This window comes from Macrobrachium rosenbergii, chromosome 52 (genome assembly GCF_040412425.1).
Source record: "Macrobrachium rosenbergii isolate ZJJX-2024 chromosome 52, ASM4041242v1, whole genome shotgun sequence".
NCBI lineage: Eukaryota > Metazoa > Arthropoda > Malacostraca > Decapoda > Palaemonidae > Macrobrachium > Macrobrachium rosenbergii.
In genome coordinates, this window is record NC_089792.1 from 5,647,911 (window position 1) to 5,671,917 (window position 24,007).

The 24,007-nt window shown below is 39.4% G+C and overlaps 1 protein-coding gene across 1 annotated transcript; it reads left to right on the forward strand.

The window, feature by feature from the left end:
- Positions 1–3,496: 3,496 nt before the first annotated feature.
- LOC136833844 (golgin subfamily A member 6-like protein 22) lies at positions 3,497–18,117 on the forward strand. Its single transcript, XM_067096146.1, has 3 exons — positions 3,497–3,598; positions 3,939–4,136; positions 16,663–18,117. Exons 1-3 carry the CDS (start codon positions 3,497–3,499, stop codon positions 18,115–18,117), a joined length of 1,755 nt encoding a protein of 584 aa, XP_066952247.1.
- Positions 18,118–24,007: the final 5,890 nt, after the last annotated feature.

The following is a 24,007-nucleotide window of genomic DNA, read 5'->3' on the forward strand; positions in this document are numbered from 1 at the left end:
AAGGCCCGGTTGTGGCCTATCCTATATAGTGGCCAGAAGCACGATTATGGCTAACTTTAACCTCGAGTAAAATAAATGCTACTGAAGAGGCTAGAGGGCTGCAATTTGGTATGTTTGATGATTGGAGGAGGGTGGAGGATGATCAACATACCAATTGTGATGATAATTCCATAGGCCGTTAATAATCGCATTGGTCTGATAATCTTGAATAGACCTCATTCTGAAATATCAAGATTAGCATATTGTCATGATAATTCCAGTCCATGAAGATTTGCATTAAATTATCCCTGCATTTAAAAAAAAAAAAAGATTCAATTATCCAGTGACATCAGCATTGACGTCAGTTTCAGGAAACCGCCTTTTCCAGTGAAATGCACTTTTCCAGCGGCAAGCTCCCAGTCAAGGAAACAAACAAGAAACAAACAACATGGAAAGTTTTCCACGAAAATTGCCATTTCCTGCCTGATCAGGCTTCCTCCTCCTCCTCCTCCTCCTCCTCCTCCTCCTCCTCCTCCTCCTCCCCCTCCTCCCTACCGCCTCTGACCCAGTGACCAAATATCAACATTTCTGGAAGTTTGGATCCAGAATTTGTCTTTCTTAGAGGTTTTCGGTTTGCCTGGCGATTTCTCCCCGCTTTTTCTCACGGTGTGCTGTGCGCATTTCTTTCTTTTTTTTTTTTTTTCTTTTTTATCTTCTGCTATATGTTGGTTTCCGAATTTAGGAGGCTTTTTCAGTTAGGTTTGATTAACATTATTTCGTGAAGTAATGCATGGATCTAGTATTTCAAAATTTTGGTGTTTTATAAATAAATATATACTGTATATATATATATATATATATATATATATATATATATATATATATATATATATATATATATATATATATATATATATATATATATATATATATATATATATATATATATATATATATATATATATATATATATATATACAAACTTACAAAGCGCATTTTTACTTGTGAATTATCTATTCTTATTTCTGAACTAATTTTGTTTCCTTAACGGCACTCACGTCTTTCTTAATACCAATACTCTTAAAAAAAAAAGGATACAGTTTCTAAATTAGTTTGCTACCTTTGATGTCACAAAAAAACTGGAATCAATTAAGATTTATTGCATATCTTGTGTGTGTTTGAATATACACTCTGTTATTTGATATCATCACTTTCTCGTGATCTTAAACGGAAAAATAAAGTCCGCAGTAGTATGTATGTAGTATAGTCCGCAGTAGTATGTATGTAGTATATTGCTATATGCACTACTGTAACGCTGTTTAAAAAAAGAAAGTGAAAATAAAATTCTAATTATAAAGTGAGAGTTTTAAGGGGTCTCTGCATTCCATGATTTCAGAGCCTATTACATCTGACTGCGATTTCAGTAGCAATTAATTCATATTTTGTGTCGCCCGCATAACTTGCGGACCGTGGTTACGTATAGAACGCAGACTAGCCTAAACCCATCTAAGCCCTTTGATCAAACACCTATCGCTTTGTCTAAACATTTACAATAGTTGCGATGGCAAAACTTGAAGTTTTACGCGGTTCGCATTATCTACACTTCATAGCATAAAGGTGTAGGGCACATATGAATCAATTTAAAAAAGAAAGATAATTTTATTATGCTTTGACCGAAGCAAAGACTTATTTGTTGGCTTCACTAAATTGAATTGAAAGTAGAATTCAGGCCAAAGGCCAAGCACTGGGACCTATGAGGTCATTCAGCGCTGAAACGGAAATTGAGAGTAAAAGGGTTGAAAGGTGTAACAGGAAGAAAACCACGCGGTTGCACTATGAATCAATTGTTAGGAGAGGGTGGAAAGTCAGATGGAAGAAAGAGAATGTGAAAGGAGGTACAGTAAATGGAACGAAAGGGGTTGCAGCTAGAGGCAGAAGGCACGCTGCAAAGAACCTTGAGTGATGCCTACAATGAACCGCACGAGGTGCACTGACGGTACTACCCCACTACTGGGGTTTTTTCATGACAAAACGATACGGAGCACAAATGAATCAATTTACAAAAGAAAGATGCTTTTACTATGCTGTGACGAAAGCTCAAGGAACGGAGGCTTATTTGTCGTCTTCACTGAAGAAGAAGAAGAAGAAGAAGAAGAAGAAGAAGAAGAAGAAGAAGAAGAAGAAGAAGAAGAAGAAGAAGAAGAAGAATTGGCAAACGTCGCTTTCTTTGAGAGGGATTTTCCTCCCTTGCGAGAACTGGAAGACGCTGTGAAATGTTTTTCAGGGATTTAGACACTGGAGGTTTCGCGGATTTCTTTCGGATTTATCGAAGACGTAACATGAAATGGAAAATAGGATTTTTTGGGAATTTTGCTGTGTATTAGGATTTCGGAATATATATTTGTGTATATATATATATATATATATACATATATTTATCTAATATATAAAAATAGATATGTATATATATGTATATATATATATATATATATATATATATATATATATATATATATATATATATATATATATATATTTAAAATCTACAGGTCATCTTTTTACCAAGATAAGTTAGTAACTGTAATAACCACAAAGCCCTCTTAAATTCTCGATTTCTTCGCTTTTTGGATACGATTGTCACCACAGAGCCTTACAAATATCGTTGCCGAAGTATTAACATAGAATCCTTCAGGATAGCAAAATTGAAGAGTTAGTGGCAGCTGTTCAAAGTTATGAACTGGACATTTGTGCTGTGACAGAGACAAGGTTAACTGGGGTCGATAAATTGGATCAGGGGAATAATAATTGATGTTTGTTGGCATCTGGCCGACGGGACGGAATGTGCATTGTCAGGGAGTAGGATTGCTGTTGGGATGCGAGGCAAAGAAGGCTGTATGGGAATGGGATCCTAGGGATGAGCGATTGTTGTACGCACCGTTCGAGTCAAGTCATGGTGACATCAGTCTGTCTGCGTGTTATGCACCCACTAATGAGGCACCTGATGAAAGGAAAGACGCATTTTATGGAAAGCTGCGGGAAGGAATAGGAAGAGTTGCTAGGCATGATGTTTTGATTTGTACTGGAGACTTCAGTGCAATGATGGGCTGCTCGAATGAGGGAGTTGAGGCTTGTATGGGTAAGGTGGGTGCCGGTGGTGGGATGAGTGAAAATGGAGTAAGGTTTGGGAGTCTCTGTCTAGCAAATGACTTAGTCCACAAGACGACATGGGTGTCACCGTGTGGAAAATATAAAAATCAGATTGATCATGTTGCTGTTAGTAAAAGGCATAGAAGCTCTTTGCTAGATGTTCGTGTTAATCGGGGAGCAGATATTGGTAGTGATCATCAGCTCTGCGTTGCAAAATAAGACTTGAGCTAAAAAGTCAGATGAAGGGAAAACCTGTTGTTGATAGGTATGACATCGATATGCTTAGAAGGGAAGAAGAGGAAAAGGACGAATTTAGAATAGAGAACGCAGAAACAGGGTTTTGGTGTTGAAAACACTAAGTGTAGATGAGATGTCGGGGGATGTGAATAAAGCTTTGCACGAGGCTGCCGGTTGTATGATCAGAAGGAGACTCAGACTGAGGAAAAAGATGTGGGTGTCTGAGGAAACTAGGGTATGATCGAAAAGAGAGGCGAGGCAAAATTGAGGAGTGAGATGCATTTTGCTGGTGATGAAGATTTTGAATTAGCAAGAACTAAGTACTTGAGTTTGGATTCAGAAATTAAAAGACTAACTAAGAGGGATAAAAGAGGATCTGTTAATAAAAAAAGTTGTGGAAACTGAAAAATTAATTAATAAAAATGATGGTCCGAGTCAAAGGATAGCATATAAAGCAATTGGAGAGCTGATTGGTAGTGCTAAGCGGAACGATATACCAGTCAGGGACTTGGAAGGTAATTTATTGACCAAAAATGTTGAAATCAGAAATAGATTGAAAGACCACTTCGAGACAGTTCTTAATAGACCAGTCCCCCCCAGAAGAGGATATACCGCCTGCTCAGGAAGATTTAAATGTTGATGAAGGCGAGATCAGGCTAGAAGAAGTAGTTAAGGCAATAAAACAGTTAAAGAATTACAAGGCACCAGGAGAGGATGGTTTATTCCCGGAAATGTTTAAAGTGGAGGAGGCTAGATTAGTATTTGCCTTGAAGGTATTATTCAGTGAGATATGGGTGACAGGGATAATACCATCAGGTTGGAAGAACGGTGTGATCATTAAAGTCCCACAGAAAGATCTGAGTAGGTGTGGTAATTAGAGGGGAATCACTTTGTCACCTGTAGCCTTGAAAGTTTTCTGTAGAGTAATGTTGAATAGGTTGGAGCCAGGGCTGATGGTATTCTGAGGGATGAACAGGTCGGTTTTAGAAAGGGGCGGGGTTGCAGTGATCAGATCTTCATAGTTAGGCATTTAATGCAGCAAGCAAATGAAATGAAAACTCCGTTAAGTCTTGTTTCGTTGATGTCGAAAAGGCCTTTGATACTATTTCGAGAAGGACTAGGGAAAAATCATGAGGCATTACGGAATACCGGAAACGTTTGTGGCGGTTATCATGTACATGCATGAGGGCGCATCTTGTAAAGTGACGGTTGATGGGTGTTTGAGTGATCCATTTGAAGTCAAGTCTGGTGTGATTCAGGGTGGCATTCTGTCTCCTCCGTTGTTTGTTTTGGTCGTAGATTACGTTATGAGAAGGGTTAAAAGAGAAACGGATGCAGGTATACTCTGGGGAGAAAATTGGAAACTTCTTGACTTGGATTGTGTTGATGATGCAGAGAATGTTGGATTGTCTAGCGAGTGAAGGTCGAAAGGTTGGTTTGGTAATTAATAGTGGAAAAACTGAAATCGTGAATATGAATGTTGAAAATGCACAGGATTGTCTAATTGACGGCTTGGTTGTAAAGTGGATAAGTCAGAAAACAATGCAGAAAAAACAATAGGTTTTTCTGCCGAGAAATATTTGTATCACATGTCGTTAAAAGGTTAGCATATCTTAACGAATTATGTATCACCAAACAAGTGAAATATATAAACAAAAAAATCATAATAGTTATCATCATGGATTAATATAAAAAAAAAATATTTCCCCGCCATCTCCGTCACAAAATGGTCGACAGACGAGGAATCACAGCGACAACGTACGCGGAATGAAACGAATGTTTGGAAAAAGCAACCAATGATCGAGGTTTTGCATTTTCTGGAAGATCAGTGGACGGCGGTATCAAGGGAAACACTGATGAAAGCGAATGACTAATGGCTAGATGAATGAGAAACAAAATTTAGAGAAAAAATCGACTCGAAGTTTACAGAGCCTTTTGATTACCACTGCCGTCTGTATTTCAAAACTAGCTTCCCGTCCAGAAATAAAGAAATAAAAACTAAAAAAAGAAACCTGCAAGTGAAAGGTGTGTGTGTGTTTGTGTGTGTGCGTGTGTGTGTGTGTGTGTGCGCGCCGGGTTCTGATTACAGGTAAACTCCAGGTAACCTCAGTTCGAAATGCGCCTTTGAAATTTATCTCTTTCCAGAGTTCTCGTTCATCTGAATCTTTCAGGGATGCCGGAAGCTGCGCTCAGAATAACACAGCGTCTGTGGAGAACTCTTTCCGAGTCGGCTGGACAATAAGGGTATATGTGACTATACGTCTCTCTTATTCAGTTTTCAAATTAGTTTAGAAAATCAATTGTTGTCATCATATTAGACATAAACTGGAGAGGGATCAATCAATCAATCATTTCGTGTGGCACCCACTGGGACACACAGGGCCTCGACGAACTCACGCCACCACATTCCGTCCTGGGCTAACTCCTCAAGATCTTCCCAACACTCGTCTCCTGCTTCCCGCCTCATTGTCCTTAACCTCGTCTCCTTTGGCCTACCTCTACCTCTTCTACCAGGGGCAACCCACCCTGGTGTATCTCGTACCACTCCCTGTCTTCTATACACATGGCCTAGCCACTTCCAGCGTGAGGACCTAACATACTCATTGACCGGTTGCACCCCCGTCACTTCTCTAATTCTGTTATTTGATATCCTACCCCTCCAATTAATTCCTAGCATTCTTCTCAACGCCTTATTTTCAAATGCTAAGAATTTATTATCCGAAGTCACTGTATTGTACCATGACTCATGCCCATAAATCAAAATACTCCAAAACATTACCTTATAAATGTTGATTTTTGAATGCACAGAAAATCTGCTATTGTTCCGAATATTTTTAAGCATTCCCATTGCCTGATGAGCCTTTTTTAATCTTTCCATAAATTCTGTGCTCAGAGAACCATCCTTATCTAAATAAGTACCTAAATATTTAAATAAAGATCAAACTAGCGAGGCAAGAGGTCTGCAATTTGGTATGTTTGATGATTGGAAGGTGGACGATCGACACACCAATTTGCAGCCCTCTAGCCTCAGTAGATTCTAAGATCTGAGGGCGGACGGACAGACAAATTGGCACGATAGTTTTTTTTACAGAAAACCAAAGAGAGCAAAATTGCAGGAAATGTAAGACGTAAAGTTTCAAGCATAACATCGCTCCAAAAGCACAGGTTCCATCTATTTGTTCCCATACAGACGATTCCCTATGAATGACCCAACGCTCCTCGAAAAGAACACATTTGCATGTCATCAAAAGGAAGCTTCATTAAACCTAAGTACTGGAATACTTTATTGCGAAAGTTTGGCTTCAAATGTTCACTTGTGTCATTTCTATTGATGGGGAGAGCGAACTTTTCCATCTGGTATGAGGAGAGTATTGTGCAAAAAGTATCATGACAGTAGTGGATATTTCCGGTTCTATATATATATATATATATATATATATATATATATATATATATATATATATATATATATATATATATATATATATATATATATATATATATATATATATATATATACACACACACATTTGTGACAAGTTATATCTCTAAAATTTCATTGAAAGCAGATCTGCGTTATGAGATTCATAATGAGAGAGAGAGAGAGAGAGAGAGAGAGAGAGAGAGAGAGAGAGAGAGAGAGAGAGAGAGGCTATCACATTCCAAAATTCTATCAAATGTAGATCTACTTGGCAACCTTTGAATAAGCTAATTGGTGTCTTTGTTCCAATTGAATTTCCTACCATCAACGATAATATAACTCCGACAGTTACTGATATGCATAAACGAAATAAATATTGAATATGGTGCAAACACCTTACAAAATATTCCAATCTTTAACTCGTAAGAAAGTAGAAACAAGTATAAAATGCGCCGAAGTTTCTTCGGCCCGTTACAGCGTGATATAATCAAGGCCACCGAAAATTGATCTATCTTCCGGTGGTCTCGGTATAACGGGTGTATGAGCCGTGGTCCATGAAACTTTAACTACGGCCCGGTGGTGGCCTATACTATATCGTTGCCAGAAGCACGATTATGGCTAACTTTAACCTTAAATAAAATTTTTAAAAAACTACTGAGGCTAGAGGGCAGCAATTTGGTATTTTTTGATGACTGGAGGGTGGATGATCAACATATCAATTTGCAGCCCTCTAGCCTCGGAAGTTTTTAAGATCTGAGGGCGGACAGAACAAGCGCGGACGGACAGACAAAGTTGGAACAATAGTTTTCTTATACAGAAAACTAAAAGAACAATACGTAATAAATTATTGACCAGCATTCTCTTTCGGTAGATACATTTTTTATCAGCATTTTTGGCTGCTCGAATTTCTCCCATAAGCTGCGAACACTGCACAGAATTTCGGGAAGAGGGTCTCAGCTAATTTGGCGGACATAAAGACCCGGTAATTTGTTCCCCTCTCCTGACTTGTCCCTTCTCGAAAGTTTTATTGTCTTCCACGTGTCTCCTTTTTTTTCTACTCTCGTTTCCACCACCTGCCATTTATTTCTTCGTTTCTTTGCTAAAACTTCGAGACAAACAAGTAAAAAATGCGTCGAAGTCTCTTCGGCGCAATCGCGTTTCCTGTACAGACGCTACAGCGTGTAGTTAAGGCCAACGAAAATAGATCTATCTTTCGGTGGTCTCGGTATAATGCTGTATGAGCCGCGGCCCATGAAACTTTAACCAAGGCCCGGTTGTGGCCTATCCTATATAGTGGCCAGAAGCACGATTATGGCTAACTTTAACCTCGAGTAAAATAAATTCTACTGTGGCTAGAGGGCTGCAATTTGGTATGTTTGATGATTGGAGGATGATCAACATACCAATTGTGATGATAATTCCACAGGCCGTTAATAATCGCATTGGTCTGATAATCTTGAATAGACCTCATTCTGAAATATCAAGATTAGCATATTGTCATGATAATTCCAGTCCATGAAGATTTGCATTAAATTATCCCTGCATTTAAAAAAAAAAAAAAAGATTCAATTATCCAGTGACATCAGCATTGACGTCAGTTTCAGGAAACCGCCTTTTCCAGTGAAATGCACTTTTCCAGCGGCAAGCTCCCAGTCAAGGAAACAAACAAGAAACAAACAACATGGAAAGTTTTCCACGAAAATTGCCATTTCCTGCCTGATCAGGCTTCCTCCTCCTCCTCCTCCTCCTCCTCCTCCTCCTCCTCCTCCTCCCCCTCCTCCCTACCGCCTCTGACCCAGTGACCAAATATCAACATTTCTGGAAGTTTGGATCCAGAATTTGTCTTTCTTAGAGGTTTTCGGTTTGCCTGGCGATTTCTCCCCGCTTTTTCTCACGGTGTGCTGTGCGCATTTCTTTTTCTTTTTTTTTTTTTTTTATCTTCTGCTATATGTTGGTTTCCGAATTTAGGAGGCTTTTTTCAGTTAGGTTTGATTAACATTATTTCGTGAAGTAATGCATGGATCTAGTATTTCAAAATTTTGGTGTTTTATAAATAAATATATACTGTGTATATATATATATGTATATATATATATATATATATATATATATATATATATATATATATATATATATATATATATATATATATATATATATATATATATATATATATATATATATATATATATATATATATATATATATACATATATATACAAAAACATTAACTTCAAAGTAGCTGTCCGTACATTTTACTTGTGAATTATCTATTCTTATTTCTGAACTAATTTTTGTTTCCTTAACGGCACTCACGTCTTTCTTAATACCAATACTAAAAAAAAAAAAGGATACAGTTTCTAAATTAGTTTGCTACCTTTGATGTCACAAAAAAACTGGAATCAATTAAGATTTATTGCATATCTTGTGTGTGTTTGAATATACACTCTGTTATTTGATATCATCACTTTCTCGTGATCTTAAACGGAAAAATAAAGTCCGCAGTAGTATGTATGTAGTATATTGCTATATGCACTACTGTAACGCTGTTTAAAAAAAGAAAGTGAAAATAAAATTCTAATTATAAAGTGAGAGTTTTAAGGGGTCTCTGCATTCCATGATTTCAGAGCCTATTACATCTGACTGCGATTTCAGTAGCAATTAATTCATATTTTGTGTCGCCCGCATAACTTGCGGACCGTGGTTACGTATAGAACGCAGACTAGCCTAAACCCATCTAAGCCCTTTGATCAAACACCTATCGCTTTGTCTAAACATTTACAATAGTTGCGATGGCAAAACTTGAAGTTTTACGCGGTTCGCATTATCTACACTTCATAGCATAAAGGTGTAGGGCACATATGAATCAATTTAAAAAGAAAGATAATTTTATTATGCTTTGACCGAAGCAAAGACTTATTTGTTGGCTTCACTAAATTGAATTGAAAGTAGAATTCAGGCCAAAGGCCAAGCACTGGGACCTATGAGGTCATTCAGCGCTGAAACGGAAATTGAGAGTAAAAGGGTTGAAAGGTGTAACAGGAAGAAAACCACGCGGTTGCACTATGAATCAATTGTTAGGAGAGGGTGGAAAGTCAGATGGAAGAAAGAGAATGTGAAAGGAGGTACAGTAAATGGAACGAAAGGGGTTGCAGCTAGAGGCAGAAGGCACGCTGCAAAGAACCTTGAGTGATGCCTACAATGAACCGCACGAGGTGCACTGACGGTACTACCCCACTACTGGGGTTTTTTCATGACAAAACGATACGGAGCACAAATGAATCAATTTACAAAAGAAAGATGCTTTTACTATGCTGTGACGAAAGCTCAAGGAACGGAGGCTTATTTGTCGTCTTCACTGAAGAAGAAGAAGAAGAAGAAGAAGAAGAAGAAGAAGAAGAAGAAGAAGAAGAAGAAGAAGAATTGGCAAACGTCGCTTTCTTTGCGAGAGGGATTTTCCTCCCTTGCGAGAACTGGAAGACGCTGTGAAATGTTTTTTCAGGGATTTAGACACTGGAGGTTTCGCGGATTTCTTTCGGATTTATCGAAGACGTAACATGAAATGGAAAATAGGATTTTTTGGGAATTTTGCTGTGTATTAGGATTTCGGAATATATATTTGTGTATATATTATATATATATATACATATATTTATCTAATATATAAAAATAGATATGTATATATGTATATATATATATATATATATATATATATATATATATATATATATATATATATATATATATATATATATATATATATATTTAAAATCTACAGGTCATCTTTTTACCAAGATAAGTTAGTAACTGTAATAACCACAAAGCCCTCTTAAATTCTCGATTTCTTCGCTTTTTTTGGATACGATTGTCACCACAGAGCCTTACAAATATCGTTGCCGAAGTATTAACATAGAATCCTTCAGGATAGCAAAATTGAAGAGTTAGTGGCAGCTGTTCAAAGTTATGAACTGGACATTTGTGCTGTGACAGAGACAAGGTTAACTGGGGTCGATAAATTGGATCAGGGGAATAATAATTGATGTTTGTTGGCATCTGGCCGACGGGACGGAATGTGCATTGTCAGGAGTAGGATTGCTGTTGGGATGCGAGGCAAAGAAGGCTGTATGGGAATGGGATCCTAGGGATGAGCGATTGTTGTACGCACCGTTCGAGTCAAGTCATGGTGACATCAGTCTGTCTGCGTGTTATGCACCCACTAATGAGGCACCTGATGAAAGGAAAGACGCATTTTATGGAAAGCTGCGGGAAGGAATAGGAAGAGTTGCTAGGCATGATGTTTTGATTTGTACTGGAGACTTCAGTGCAATGATGGGCTGCTCGAATGAGGGAGTTGAGGCTTGTATGGGTAAGGTGGGTGCCGGTGGTGGGATGAGTGAAAATGGAGTAAGGTTTGGGAGTCTCTGTCTAGCAAAATGACTTAGTCCACAAGACGACATGGGTGTCACCGTGTGGAAAATATAAAAATCAGATTGATCATGTTGCTGTTAGTAAAAGGCATAGAAGCTCTTTGCTAGATGTTCGTGTTAATCGGGGAGCAGATATTGGTAGTGATCATCAGCTCTGCGTTGCAAAATAAGACTTAAGCTAAAAAGTCAGATGAAGGGAAAACCTGTTGTTGATAGGTATGATATCGATATGCTTACAAGGGAAGAAGAGGAAAAGGACGAATTTAGAATAGAGAACGCAGAAACAGGGTTTTGGTGTTGAAAACACTGAGTGTAGATGAGATGTCGGGGATGTGAATAAAGCTTTGCACGAGGCTGCTGGTTGTATGATCAGAAGGAGACTCAGACTGAGGAAAAGATGTGGGTGTCTGAGGAAACTAGGGTATGATCGAAAAGAGAGGCGAGGCAAAATTGAGGAGTGAGATGCATTTTGTTGGTGATGAAGATTTTGAATTAGCAAGAACTAAGTACTTGAGTTTGGATTCAGAAGTTAAAAGAAGATCTGTTAAGAAAAAGGTTGTGGAAACTAAAAAATTAATTAATAAAAATAATGGTCCGAGTCAAAGGATAGCATATAAAGCAATTGGAGAGCTGATTGGTAGTGCTGGTAAGCGGAACGATATACCAGTCAGGGACTTGGAAGGTAATTTATTGACCAAAAATGTTGAAATCAGAAATAGATTGAAAGACCACTTCGAGACAGTTCTTAATAGACCAGTCCCCCCCAGAAGAGGATATACCGCCTGCTCAGGAAGATTTAAATGTTGATGAAGGCGAGATCAGGCTAGAAGAAGTAGTTAAGGCAATAAAACAGTTAAAGAATTACAAGGCACCAGGAGAGGATGGTTTATTCCCGGAAATGTTTAAAGTGGAGGAGGCTAGATTAGTATTTGCCTTGAAGGTATTATTCAGTGAGATATGGGTGACAGGGATAATACCATCAGGTTGGAAGAATGGTGTGATCATTAAAGTCCCACAGAAAGATCTGAGTAGGTGTGGTAATTAGAGGGGAATCACTTTGTCACCTGTAGCCTTGAAAGTTTTCTGTAGAGTAATGTTGAATAGGTTGGAGCCAGGGCTGATGGTATTCTGAGGGATGAACAGGTCGGTTTTAGAAAGGGGCGGGGTTGCAGTGATCAGATCTTCATAGTTAGGCATTTAATGCAGCAAGCAAATGAAATGAAAACTCCGTTAAGTCTTGTTTCGTTGATGTCGAAAAGGCCTTTGATACTATTTCGAGAAGGACTAGGGGAAAAATCATGAGGCATTACGGAATACCGGAAACGTTTGTGGCGGTTATCATGTACATGCATGAGGGCGCATCTTGTAAAGTGACGGTTGATGGGTGTTTGAGTGATCCATTTGAAGTCAAGTCTGGTGTGATTCAGGGTGGCATTCTGTCTCCTCCGTTGTTTGTTTTGGTCGTAGATTACGTTATGAGAAGGGTTAAAAGAGAAACGGATGCAGGTATACTCTGGGGAGAAAATTGGAAACTTCTTGACTTGGATTGTGTTGATGATGCAGAGAATGTTGGATTGTCTAGCGAGTGAAGGTCGAAAGGTTGGTTTGGTAATTAATAGTGGAAAAACTGAAATCGTGAATATGAATGTTGAAAATGCACAGGATTGTCTAATTGAAGGCTTGGTTGTAAAGTGGATAAGTTTAAATATTTAGGTACTTATTTAGATAAGGATGGTTCTCTGAGCACAGAATTTATGGAGAGATTAAAAAAGGCTCATCAGGCAATGGGAATGCTTAAATATATTTGGAACAATAGCAATTTTTCTGTGCATACAAAAATCAACATTTATAATGTAATGTTTTGGAGTATTTTGATTTATGGGCATGGGTCATGGTACAGTACAGTGACTTCGGAAAATAATTTCCTAGTATTTGAAAATAAAGTGTTGAGAAGAATATTAGGAATTTTTTGGGGGGATAGGATATCAAATAACAGAATTAGAGAAGTAACGAGGATGCAGCCGGTCAATGAGTATGTTAGGTTCTCACGCTGGAAGTGGCTAGGCCATGTGTATAGAAGACAGGGAATGGTAAACGAGATACACCAGGGTGGGTTGCCCCTGGTAGAAGAGAGGTAGAGGTAGGCCAAAGGACACGTGGTTAAGGACAATGAGGCGGGAAGCAGGAGACGGGTGTTGAGAAGATCTTGAGGAGTCAGCCCAGGACAGAATGTGGTGGCGTGAGTTCATCGAGGCCCTGTGGATCACCATGGGTGCCACAAGAAATGATTGAGTGATTGATTGATATACATATTGAACAGTTGTGTCTGGAGTTCCACAGGGTAGTGTGGATGGGACTCTGTTGAATGAGTCTGAAGCTTCGACTATAATAGGTGTAACTTTTGACTCACATCTTACTTTTCAGAAGAATCTTATGAAAATGTCAGCAAATGCTGTGCAATCCCTGTTGTATTCCAACCATGTACATAGGCCTACATGTGTAATAAAATGTGATTACGCTTCCACGTGTCCATGCACATGTCCATATAATCATATACAGTATACATATGGACATAAATATATATATATACATATATATATACACACATTTTACGATTATATGGACACACAGAATCGCAATCACATATTATTACACATATAGGCCTAGGTACAGCTATGTACAGCTATGCTCAAATATGAGGCGACATGATTCTTGTTGTATCGTCCAAAACCTCAGACTCAACGTGACGTTGCCAAGTAGTGTTAAACTTTTTTTTTTAACTTCCAATGTCATACATTTCGACAAGTTTGCCAGTTCACAGCTAGCACTATTTTCCCTATGGTTATATAAATGTGATCCCTTTCATACGGTGGTATAATTCGTAACCTGTGCGATTTGAACTAATTTTCTTTTTTACATTACTTAGCTCAAAGCACGGCGTGACAAGGTTAGCGGTGCCGTCAGTGACAGCGTGCTTAACATGCTCCTCGTCCTGGTGAACGTAATTACCTCTGCAGCATTATGACAGTAGACCTCAAAAGTTCAACAGTCACAAGAAAATGTTCAAAGTAGGAATATGAATTACTACGAGTTTTCTTTGAATGCTCGAGTCTTAGGCTGTGCTCAAGCTGACTGTATGTTGCAAAATGATTTATAGGTCTAAAAAAATAATGTAAGCCTTCTGAGATGTCATCCCTGTTACTAAGGAATTTATTTGTAGAGATTACCTGTTCTTTGAAAAATAAAAGATGATGATGATTTTAATTATATGGAGAAATATCTATTAGTATTACTGTCAAGGCCTATGGAACACTTGTTTTTAACTGGCTTACAATATTATTTTCTCAAAAGTCCTGCTCGCTTCTGGTGTACAATTTGTTGAGTCATAAGGTAACTTGAAGTGCACGAATATGTAGACAACTTTATATGCTTTGTGGCCAGAAATTGTTAAGACGGAGATGTGAATGCTAAGAATAATGCATTTAAAGTAAGTACACAAATCTAACACACCTACGCCTAGGAACAAAATCTCGGCTTTAACAAAAGAATAATTGCAGGGGCGAATAAATATGCTATTATTCCATAATTTTTTTGGTGTGGTTAAGATATATAACTTTAATCATATTATTTTTATGAAAATGCCAATGTTTAGAGAGTGTTTAGGTTTTAATGAATGTTTTGTGAATGTTATTGAAAGTTTTGTGAATGTTTATTGTGTAAGTATTCAGTGAGTGTTTAGTGAGTGTTTAGGGTTTAGTGAATGTTTTGTGAATGTTAGTGAATGTCAGTTGTGTAAGTATTCAGTGAATGTTTAGTGAGTGTTTAGTGTTTGATGAATGTTTAGGATTTAGTGAGTGTATAGTGTATGAGCTGGACCAAGACCTTTCAATATGGCCGCCCGAGGTCACACTCTCGGCAGGGAGATCGCCACTCCAGTGATTGACACTCGTTGATATCGGTGGATGCATTCTACTTTTGTATTTACTTACTTACATTTTTTCAGCATTTAGGCGTAAAAACAATCAAATAGGACTATTTCAAATTTTATGTTTGCATCCAAAGAAATATTAATGTTAATGACAATTTCTTGGTTTTTTTATTTAACATTTGAAGTCAGGTTTAATGAGGACCTTTTTCTTGTCAAACACATCAGCAAAGAGTAAACGAAAGTTTTGAAAACGTTTCGTCACTGTTTTTACAAAATTTGGCTACGCGTGACATTTTCCTACAGTTTTGAAATGTATATGACAGATTTCAGCGTTATGAAACATATTGTGGCCTTACTGTAGGAAATAATCGTGTTTTCGCGTTGAGATAATTGACTAATATGGATCATGTCAGGTTGCCAGTTCGTGAATTTTGAACGTGGTCCTATACAATCATGTCGCATCACTTAAGAGCATAGCTGTACATGCTTGGGATACAAAAGGGATTGCACGGCATTTGCTGACACTTTCATTACGTTTTTCTGAAAAGTAAGATGCGAGTGTATATATAGTGTATATATATATATATATATATATATATATATATATATATATATATATATATATATATATATATATATTCATCCATGTATATAGTGCATATGGTACTTAGTGGCATATATTATAAAATGTTTAATTTAGTGAATATATACAGTAGCTTATGAGGAAAGTGAAAGGAAAGCCGCCCGAGGTCACACGCTCGAGCAGGGAGACAGACCTGAGCTTTAGTCTTTATTTCCAGACCCGATTAAAGTGACCAGGCCAGGTCTTGAAATAAAGCCGAAAGCTCAGGTCTACGATCTTTCCTATCACTTTTTTCAGCATTTAGCATATATATAATATATATATATTTTATATATATATATATATATATATATATTATATATATTTTATGTATATATATATATATATATAAGTATATATATATATATATATATATATATATATATATATATATATATATATATATATATATATATATATATATATATATATATATATATATATAAACATAAGAGATTCCGTTGTTTTCAACGTCTGAGGTTTCACGAAGTTTTCAGTGGCTGGCTTCAAGAAATCTAGTTACCAAGTTCCTTGGCTCCATGGGATCTTCAGCGTCTTCGAGAAATCTAGTTACGAAGATCCTCGATCGGCTCCATGGGATCTTCAGCGTCTTCGAGAAATCTAGTTACGAAGATCCTCGATCGGCTCCATGGGATCTTCAACGTCTTCAAACACACCTACCACATTATAGAGCGCTTCGTCCTCATGGAATCTCCAATGTCTTCAAGAAAACCACATTACCAAGCGCTTCGGCTCCGCGGGACCTTCGACGTCATCCAAGGAAATCGTGTCTCATTCAAAAACTAGGCATTGTTCAGCTACAAGAAAAAGGCACAGAATAAAAATGTTTAAATTTTATTGTGAACAGTGTTGTTGTGATAATGTGTTTGGCTCAACCCAGGTTGAGAGTGTGATTATATTTATAACAAACCCATTTGGATACGCCTCTGAAAACCCCGTAAGGAAAAGCACACGGAAAACTGTTCGTATCTCCGATGGATGGACGGCTGAACTTGAACGCCCGAGCATAATTCCAGAGGATGCGAAACGCCAATTACTCAAACAATTCGGAAAGCGCGAGAGACGACGAAGACGCAACGACCAGCTCATAAGAAAACTGTTCCTGCAACGGGAAATCTACGATCCCAAATACCCAGAGCATCAGGAATTTATCGAACACCTGGACGGTCACTTGGAACAACTGGCAAATAAATCACACCCAAGGGAGATGAGAATTATCTTCCATGAAGTGAATTCTTGCTGGTGCCAAAATGAGCCCTCTTCCAGATCGACGATGCGCACTGATCTCTCTACGGAAAACACAACGGATTCAACTTCTTGGATGTCTGACGAGGACAGGACACGACCAGGAGATGAAATGACGAGGCAGTTTGAAAAACTCAGGAAAGAAAGACAACTGCTTGAGGAGAATAAGAACATTTTCCTTCAGGAGCTGGACAAGTTCAGAATGATTAAATACGAGCACTCGAAGTTGGTGGAAGAGACCAACAGGCGACTGGAGCAGATCGCCGAAGAGGAAAAAAGGAACAAAGACATGGAAGAGTTTGTCAGTAAGCAAAAGAAGGACTTAGAAAAGGACGTAGACCGTTTCCTTATAGTGGTCAAGAATCACCAGAAGGATATGAAGGAAGAAAGAGCTCTCCTCAACGCAGAAAGAGAAGCGCTGGAAAGGGACAGAAAGGCCCTGGAGAAGGAAAGAAAGAACCTCCTTCAAGACAAGCGCGCCTTTGCAAAGGAAAACGAAGCTTTAGAAAGAGAGAAGGAGTCCACCACCAGAATGCGAAGGAATATTGAAATAGTCAGAGAAGCACTGTCAACGCAAAGGGATTTGCTCACCAGATACCAAGGAATGCTTGCAAAATGGCAGTCACTCTACAAGGAGCAGCTGGACATACAAAGCGTAAGAGAAAGGTTTGAGGAGCAAAGGCGAGAATTCGAACAGGAAAAGGCTGCCTTCAGGACTGGGAAGCAGATCTTCGCGAAAGGAAGAGAAGTTTCCGTAAGCAAATTGAAACGGATCAATGAGGACCGACAAAAAATTCATACGGAGGGCAAAAGGAAAAGATTCAAAAAGGAAAAAGCAACCCGCAGGAACGGCGCCTTACAGCGACTTAAAGAATTCATCACTTGGTTAATACGAGCACCAGTGGAGAACAAGCACAAGAAGATAATGGAAGCGAAGAGGAATAAGGTGGATGAGCATAGAAAAAGAATGGACAAAGAAAGACAGGAATGGCAAAAGGAAAAGCAACGACAAAATAGGAGAATGCAGAGGTGGGCTCAAGAAAGGAGAGGCGTGCTTACAAGGAAAGCAGCTCGAACACTCTCCTTCTAGAAGACATTTGTCAAGCGGGCAAATGGTCGGATTTCTAGATTATTCTTGCAGATTCCTCCCCCCGGGAATCTGTTGGAATTGTCTAGAAGACCGGCTCTGCAGAACGGAGAGATAGTCTCTTCTAGTATGGTATGCTCCTTGATGAAGGCTCTTCTTCTAGAAGACATTTGTCAAGCGGGCAAATGGTCGGATTTCTAGATTATTCTTGCAGATTCCTCCCCCCGGGAATCTGTTGGAGTTATCTAGAAGACCGGCTCAGCAGAACGGAGAGATAGTCTCTTCTAGTATGGTATGCTCCTTGATGAAGGCTCTTCTTCTAGAAGACATTTGTCAAGAGGGCAAATGGTCGGATTTCTAGATTATTCTTGCAGATTCCTCCCCCCGGGAATCCGTTGGAATTATCTAGAAGACCGGCTCTGCAGAACGGAGAGATAGTCTCTTCTAGTATGGTATGCTCCTTGATGAATGCTCTTTTTCTAGAAGACATTTGTCAAGCGGACAAATGGTCGGATTTCTAGATTATTCTTGCAGATTCCTCCCCCCGGGAATCTGTTGGAGTTATCTAGAAGACCGGCTCAGCAGAACGGAGAGATAGTCTCTTCTAGTATGGTATGCTCCTTGATGGATGCTCTTTTTCTAGAAGAATGTCATGAACCACTTCCTGGAGAGACCAGGGAGTCCAAAAGCAAAACAAGGAAGAGGGAGAAAAACAAACGACAAAAATAACCTTAAACCTATTTATTAATTACCTCTAAGTCCATTTACATACTTACAATTGAGTTAAGGTTCCAGTCAAGAGCATAATAAAAATGATCACACCAGCAGAAGCTGACAAATGAAATAATAAAGCTCGTCGCCATTCCTTGATCAGGGCCACACACCTGCCCAACACCAGAGCCAAACACTAGCTCATCCCCATCTTACATTGATATTATCCTGAGCCATACACCTGCTCATCACACATTCACAACTCCCTCAGTTGTCACAAGGATGAATCCTCCTGTGATGGTTATGCTTCGACCATCCTTCATCCTTGAACCGCAGACTACATAAAAGTAGCGAACACCAGCTACTCCAGGTAACAACTCCATACTGAAGGACATCAGCCTCGACCTGCAGGAAGATCTCCTCCTTGACCTGCAGCTGCCAACAGGTAACCAACCACTCAACGGTCCTCATCCTCAACCCAGATCGTTCAGCTGCAGGAATCCTCAACGGTCAGCCTCATCCTCAACCTGCAGATCGATTTCCTTCTCGACCTGCAGCTGCCAACAGGTAACCACCTCCAGTTCCTGCAGAATCCTCAACGGTCAACCTCATCCTCAACCTGCAGATCGATTTCCTTCTCGACCTGCAGCTGCCAACAGGTAACCACCACCAGTTTCTGCCGAATCCTCAACGGTCAACCTCATCCTCAACCTGCAGATCGATTTCCTTCTCGACCTGCAGCTGCAGAACAGGTAATGCTATGCTCCGTTGATGAAGGCTCATCTTCTAGAAGACATTTGTCATGCGGGCAAATGGTCGGATTTCTAGATTATTCTTTCAGATTCCCACCACCAGGAATCTGTTGGAATTATCTAGAAGACCGGCTCTGCAGAACGAAGAGATTTTCTCTTCTAGTATGCTATGCTCCTTGATGAAGGCTCATCTTCTAGAAGACATTTGTCATGCGGGCAAATGGTCGGATTTCTAGATTTTTCTTCAGATTCCCACCACCAGGAATCTGTTGGAATTATCTAGAAGACCGGCTCTGCAGAACGAAGAGATTGTCTCCTCTAGTATGCTATGCTCCTTGATGAAGGCTCATCTTCTAGAAGACATTTGTCATGCGGGCAAATGGTCGGATTTCTAGATTATTCTTTCAGATTCCCACCACCAGGAATCTGTTGGAATTATCTAGAAGACCGGCTCTGCAGAACGAAGAGATTGTCTCTTCTAGTATGCTATGCTCCTTGATGAAGGCTCATCTTCTAGAAGACATTTGTCATGAATCTGTTGGGGCAAATGCTATGCTCCTTGATGAAGGCTCATCTTCTAGAAGTCGCAAATGGTCGGATTTCTAGATTATTCTTTCAGATTCCCACCACCAGGAATCTGTTGGAATTATCTAGAAGAATCTGGCTCTGCAGAACGAAGAGATTGTCTCCTCTAGTATGCTATGCTCCTTGATGAAGGCTCATCTTCTAGAAGACATTTGTCATGCGGGCAAATGGTCGGATTTCTAGATTATTCTTTCAGATTCCCACCACCAGGAATCTGTTGGAATTATCTAGAAGACCGGCTCTCAGCAGAACGAAGAGATTGTCTCTTCTAGTATGCTATGCTCCTTGATGAAGGCTCATCTTCTAGAAGACATTTGTCATGCGGGCAAATGGTCGGATTTCTAGATTATTCTTTCAGATTCCCACCACCAGGAATCTGTTGGAATTATCTAGAAGACCGGCTCTGCAGAACGAAGAGATTGTCTCTTCTAGTATGCTATGCTCCTTGATGAAGGCTCTTCTTCTAGAAGACATTTGTCATGCGGGCAAATGGTCGGATTTCTAGATTATTCTTTCAGATTCCCACCACCAGGAATCTGTTGGAATTATCTAGAAGAACGGCTCTGCAGAACGAAGAGATTGTCTCTTCTAGTATGCTATGCTCCTTGATGAAGGCTCTTCTTCTAGAAGACATTTGTCATGCAGAACGAAGGCAAATGGTCTAGAAGACATTTTCTAGAGTTTATTATTCTTGCAGATTCCCACCACCAGGAATCTGTTGGAATTATCTAGAAGAACGGCTCTGCAGAACGAAGAGATTGTCTCTTCTAGTATGCTATGCTCCTTGATGAAGGCTCTTCTTCTAGAAGACATTTGTCATGCGGGCAAATGGTCGGATTTCTAGATTATTCTTTCAGATTCCCACCACAGGAATCTGTTGGGAATCTGTTGGAATTATCTAGAAGAAGACGGGCAAATGGTCGGATTTCTAGATTATTCTGCAGAACGAAGAGATTGTCTCTTCTAGTATGCTATGCTCCTTGATGAAGGCTCTTCTTCTAGAAGACATTTGTCATGCGGGCAAATGGTCGGATTTCTAGATTATTCTTTCAGATTCCCACCACCAGGAATCTCTGTTGGAATTATCTAGAAGACCGGCTCTGCAGAACGAAGAGATTGTCTCTTCTAGTATGCTATGCTCCTTGATGATGAAATCTTCTCTTCTTCTAGAAGACATTTGTCATGCTTGGGCTAGAAAATGGCGGGCAAATGGTCGGATTTCTAGATTATTCTTTCAGATTCCCACCACCAGGAATCTGTTGGAATTATCTAGAAGACCGGCTCTGCAGAACGAAGAGATTGTCTTTTCTAGTATGTTATGCTACTTGATGAAGGCTCTTCTTCTAGAGGACATTTGTCATGCGGGCAAATGGTCGGATTTCTAGATTATTCTTTCAGATTCCCAGGCTCATCCACCAGGAATCTGTTGGAATTATCTAGAAGACCGGCTCTGCAGAACGAAGAGATTTTCTCTTCTAGTATGCTATGCTCCTTGATGAAGGCTCTTCTTCTAGAAGACATTTGTCATGCGGGCAAATGGTCGGATTTCTAGATTATTCTTTCAGATTCCCACCACCAGGAATCTGTTGGAATTATCTAGAAGACCGGCTCTGCAGAACGAAGAGATTGTCTCTTCTAGTATGCTATGCTCCTTGATGAAGGCTCATCTTCTAGAAGACATTTGTCATGCGGGCAAATGGTCGGATTTCTAGATTATTCTTGCAGATTCCCACCACCAGGAATCTGTTGGAATTATTATTGTCTCTTCTAGTATGCTATGCTCCTTGATGAAGGCTCATCTTCTAGAAGACATTTGTCATGCGGGCAAATGGTCGGATTTCTAGATTATTCTTTCAGATTCCCACCACCAGGAATCTGTTGGAATTATCTAGAACGAAGAGAGTATGCTATTGTGGGCAAATGGTCGGATTTCTAGATTATTCTCAGATTATGCAGGAATCTGTTATATCTCCTTGAATGAATTTTCTCTTCTATCTATCTTGAGAAGACATTTGTCATGTCATGCAAATGGTCGGATTTCTAGGGCAAATGGTCGGATTTCTAGATTATTCTTTCAGATTCCCACCATCCAGAAGAATCTGTTGGAATTATCTAGAAGACTGGATTCCCTGCAGAACGAAGAGATTGTCTCCTCTAGTATGCTATGCTCCTTGATGAAGGCTCATCTTCTAGAAGACATTTGTCATGCGGGCAAATGGTCGGATTTCTAGATTATTCTTTCAGATTCCCACCACCAGGAATCTGTTGGAATTATCTAGAAGACCGGCTCTGCAGAACGAAGAGATTTTCTCTTCTAGTATGCTATGCTCCTTGATGAAGGCTCATCTTCTAGAAGACATTTGTCATGCGGGCAAATGGTCGGATTTCTAGATTATTCTTTCAGATTCCCACCACCAGGAATCTGTTGGAATTATCTAGAAGACCGGCTCTGCAGAACGAAGAGATTTTCTCTTCTAGTATGCTATGCTCCTTGATGAAGGCTCATCTTCTAGAAGACATTTGTCATGCGGGCAAATGGTCGGATTTCTAGATTATTCTTTCAGATTCCCCCACCAGGAATCTGTTGGAATTATCCACCAACGAAGAGAAGTATCTGTTGATGAATTCATCTTAGAAGACATTTGTTCTCGGATTTCTAGATTATTCTTTCAGATTCCACCACAGGAATCTGTTGGAATTATCTTTCTCTGCAGAACATTCTAGTATGTCTTGATGAAGGCTCATCTTCTAGAAGACATTTGTCATGCGGGCAAATGGTCGGAGTTCTAGATTATTCTTTCAGATTCCCACCACCAGGAATCTGTTGGAATTATCTAGAAGACCGGCTCTGCAGAACGAAGAGATTGTCTCCTCTAGTATGCTATGCTCCTTGATGAAGGCTCATCTTCTAGAAGACATTTGTCATGCGGGCAAATGGTCGGATTTCTATGAATTATTCATTTTCAGATTCCCACCACCAGGAATCTGTTGGAATTATCTAGAAGACCGGCTCTGCAGAACGAAGAGATTTCTCTTCTAGTATGCTATGCTCCTTGATGAAGAACTTGATGAAGGCTCATCTTCTAGAAGACATTTGTCATGCGGGCAAATGGTCGGATTTCTAGATTATTCTTTCAGATTCCCACCACCAGGAATCTGTTGGAATTATCTAGAAGGCTCTGCAGAACGAAGGATTTTCTCTTAGATATGCTATTCTTTGATGAGGCTCATCTTCTAGAAGACATTTGTCCGGGCAAATGGTCTGATTTCTAGAATTATTCTTTCAGATTCCCACCACCAGGAATCTGTTGGAATTATCTAGAAGACCGGCTCTGCAGAACGAAGAGATTTTCTCTTCTAGTATGCTATGCTCCTTGATGAAGGCTCATCTTCTAGAAGACATTTGTCATGCGGGCAAATGGTCGGATTTCTAGATTATTCTTTCAGATTCCCACCACCAGGAATCTGTTGGAATTATCTAGAAGACCGGCTCTGCAGAACGAAGAGATTGTCTCTTCTAGTATGCTATGCTCCTTGATGAAGGCTCATCTTCTAGAAGACATTTGTCATGCGGGCAAATGGTCGGATTTCTAGATTATTCTTTCAGATTCCCACCACCAGGAATCTGTTGGAATTATCTAGAAGACCGGCTCTGCAGAACGAAGAGATTTTCTCTTCTAGTATGCTATGCTCCTTGATGAAGGCTCATCTTCTAGAAGACATTTGTCATGCGGGCAAATGGTCGGATTTCTAGATTATTCTTTCAGATCCCACCACCAGGAATCTGTTGGAATTATCTAGAAGACCGGCTCTGCAGAACGAAGAGATTTTCTCTAGTTGTTATG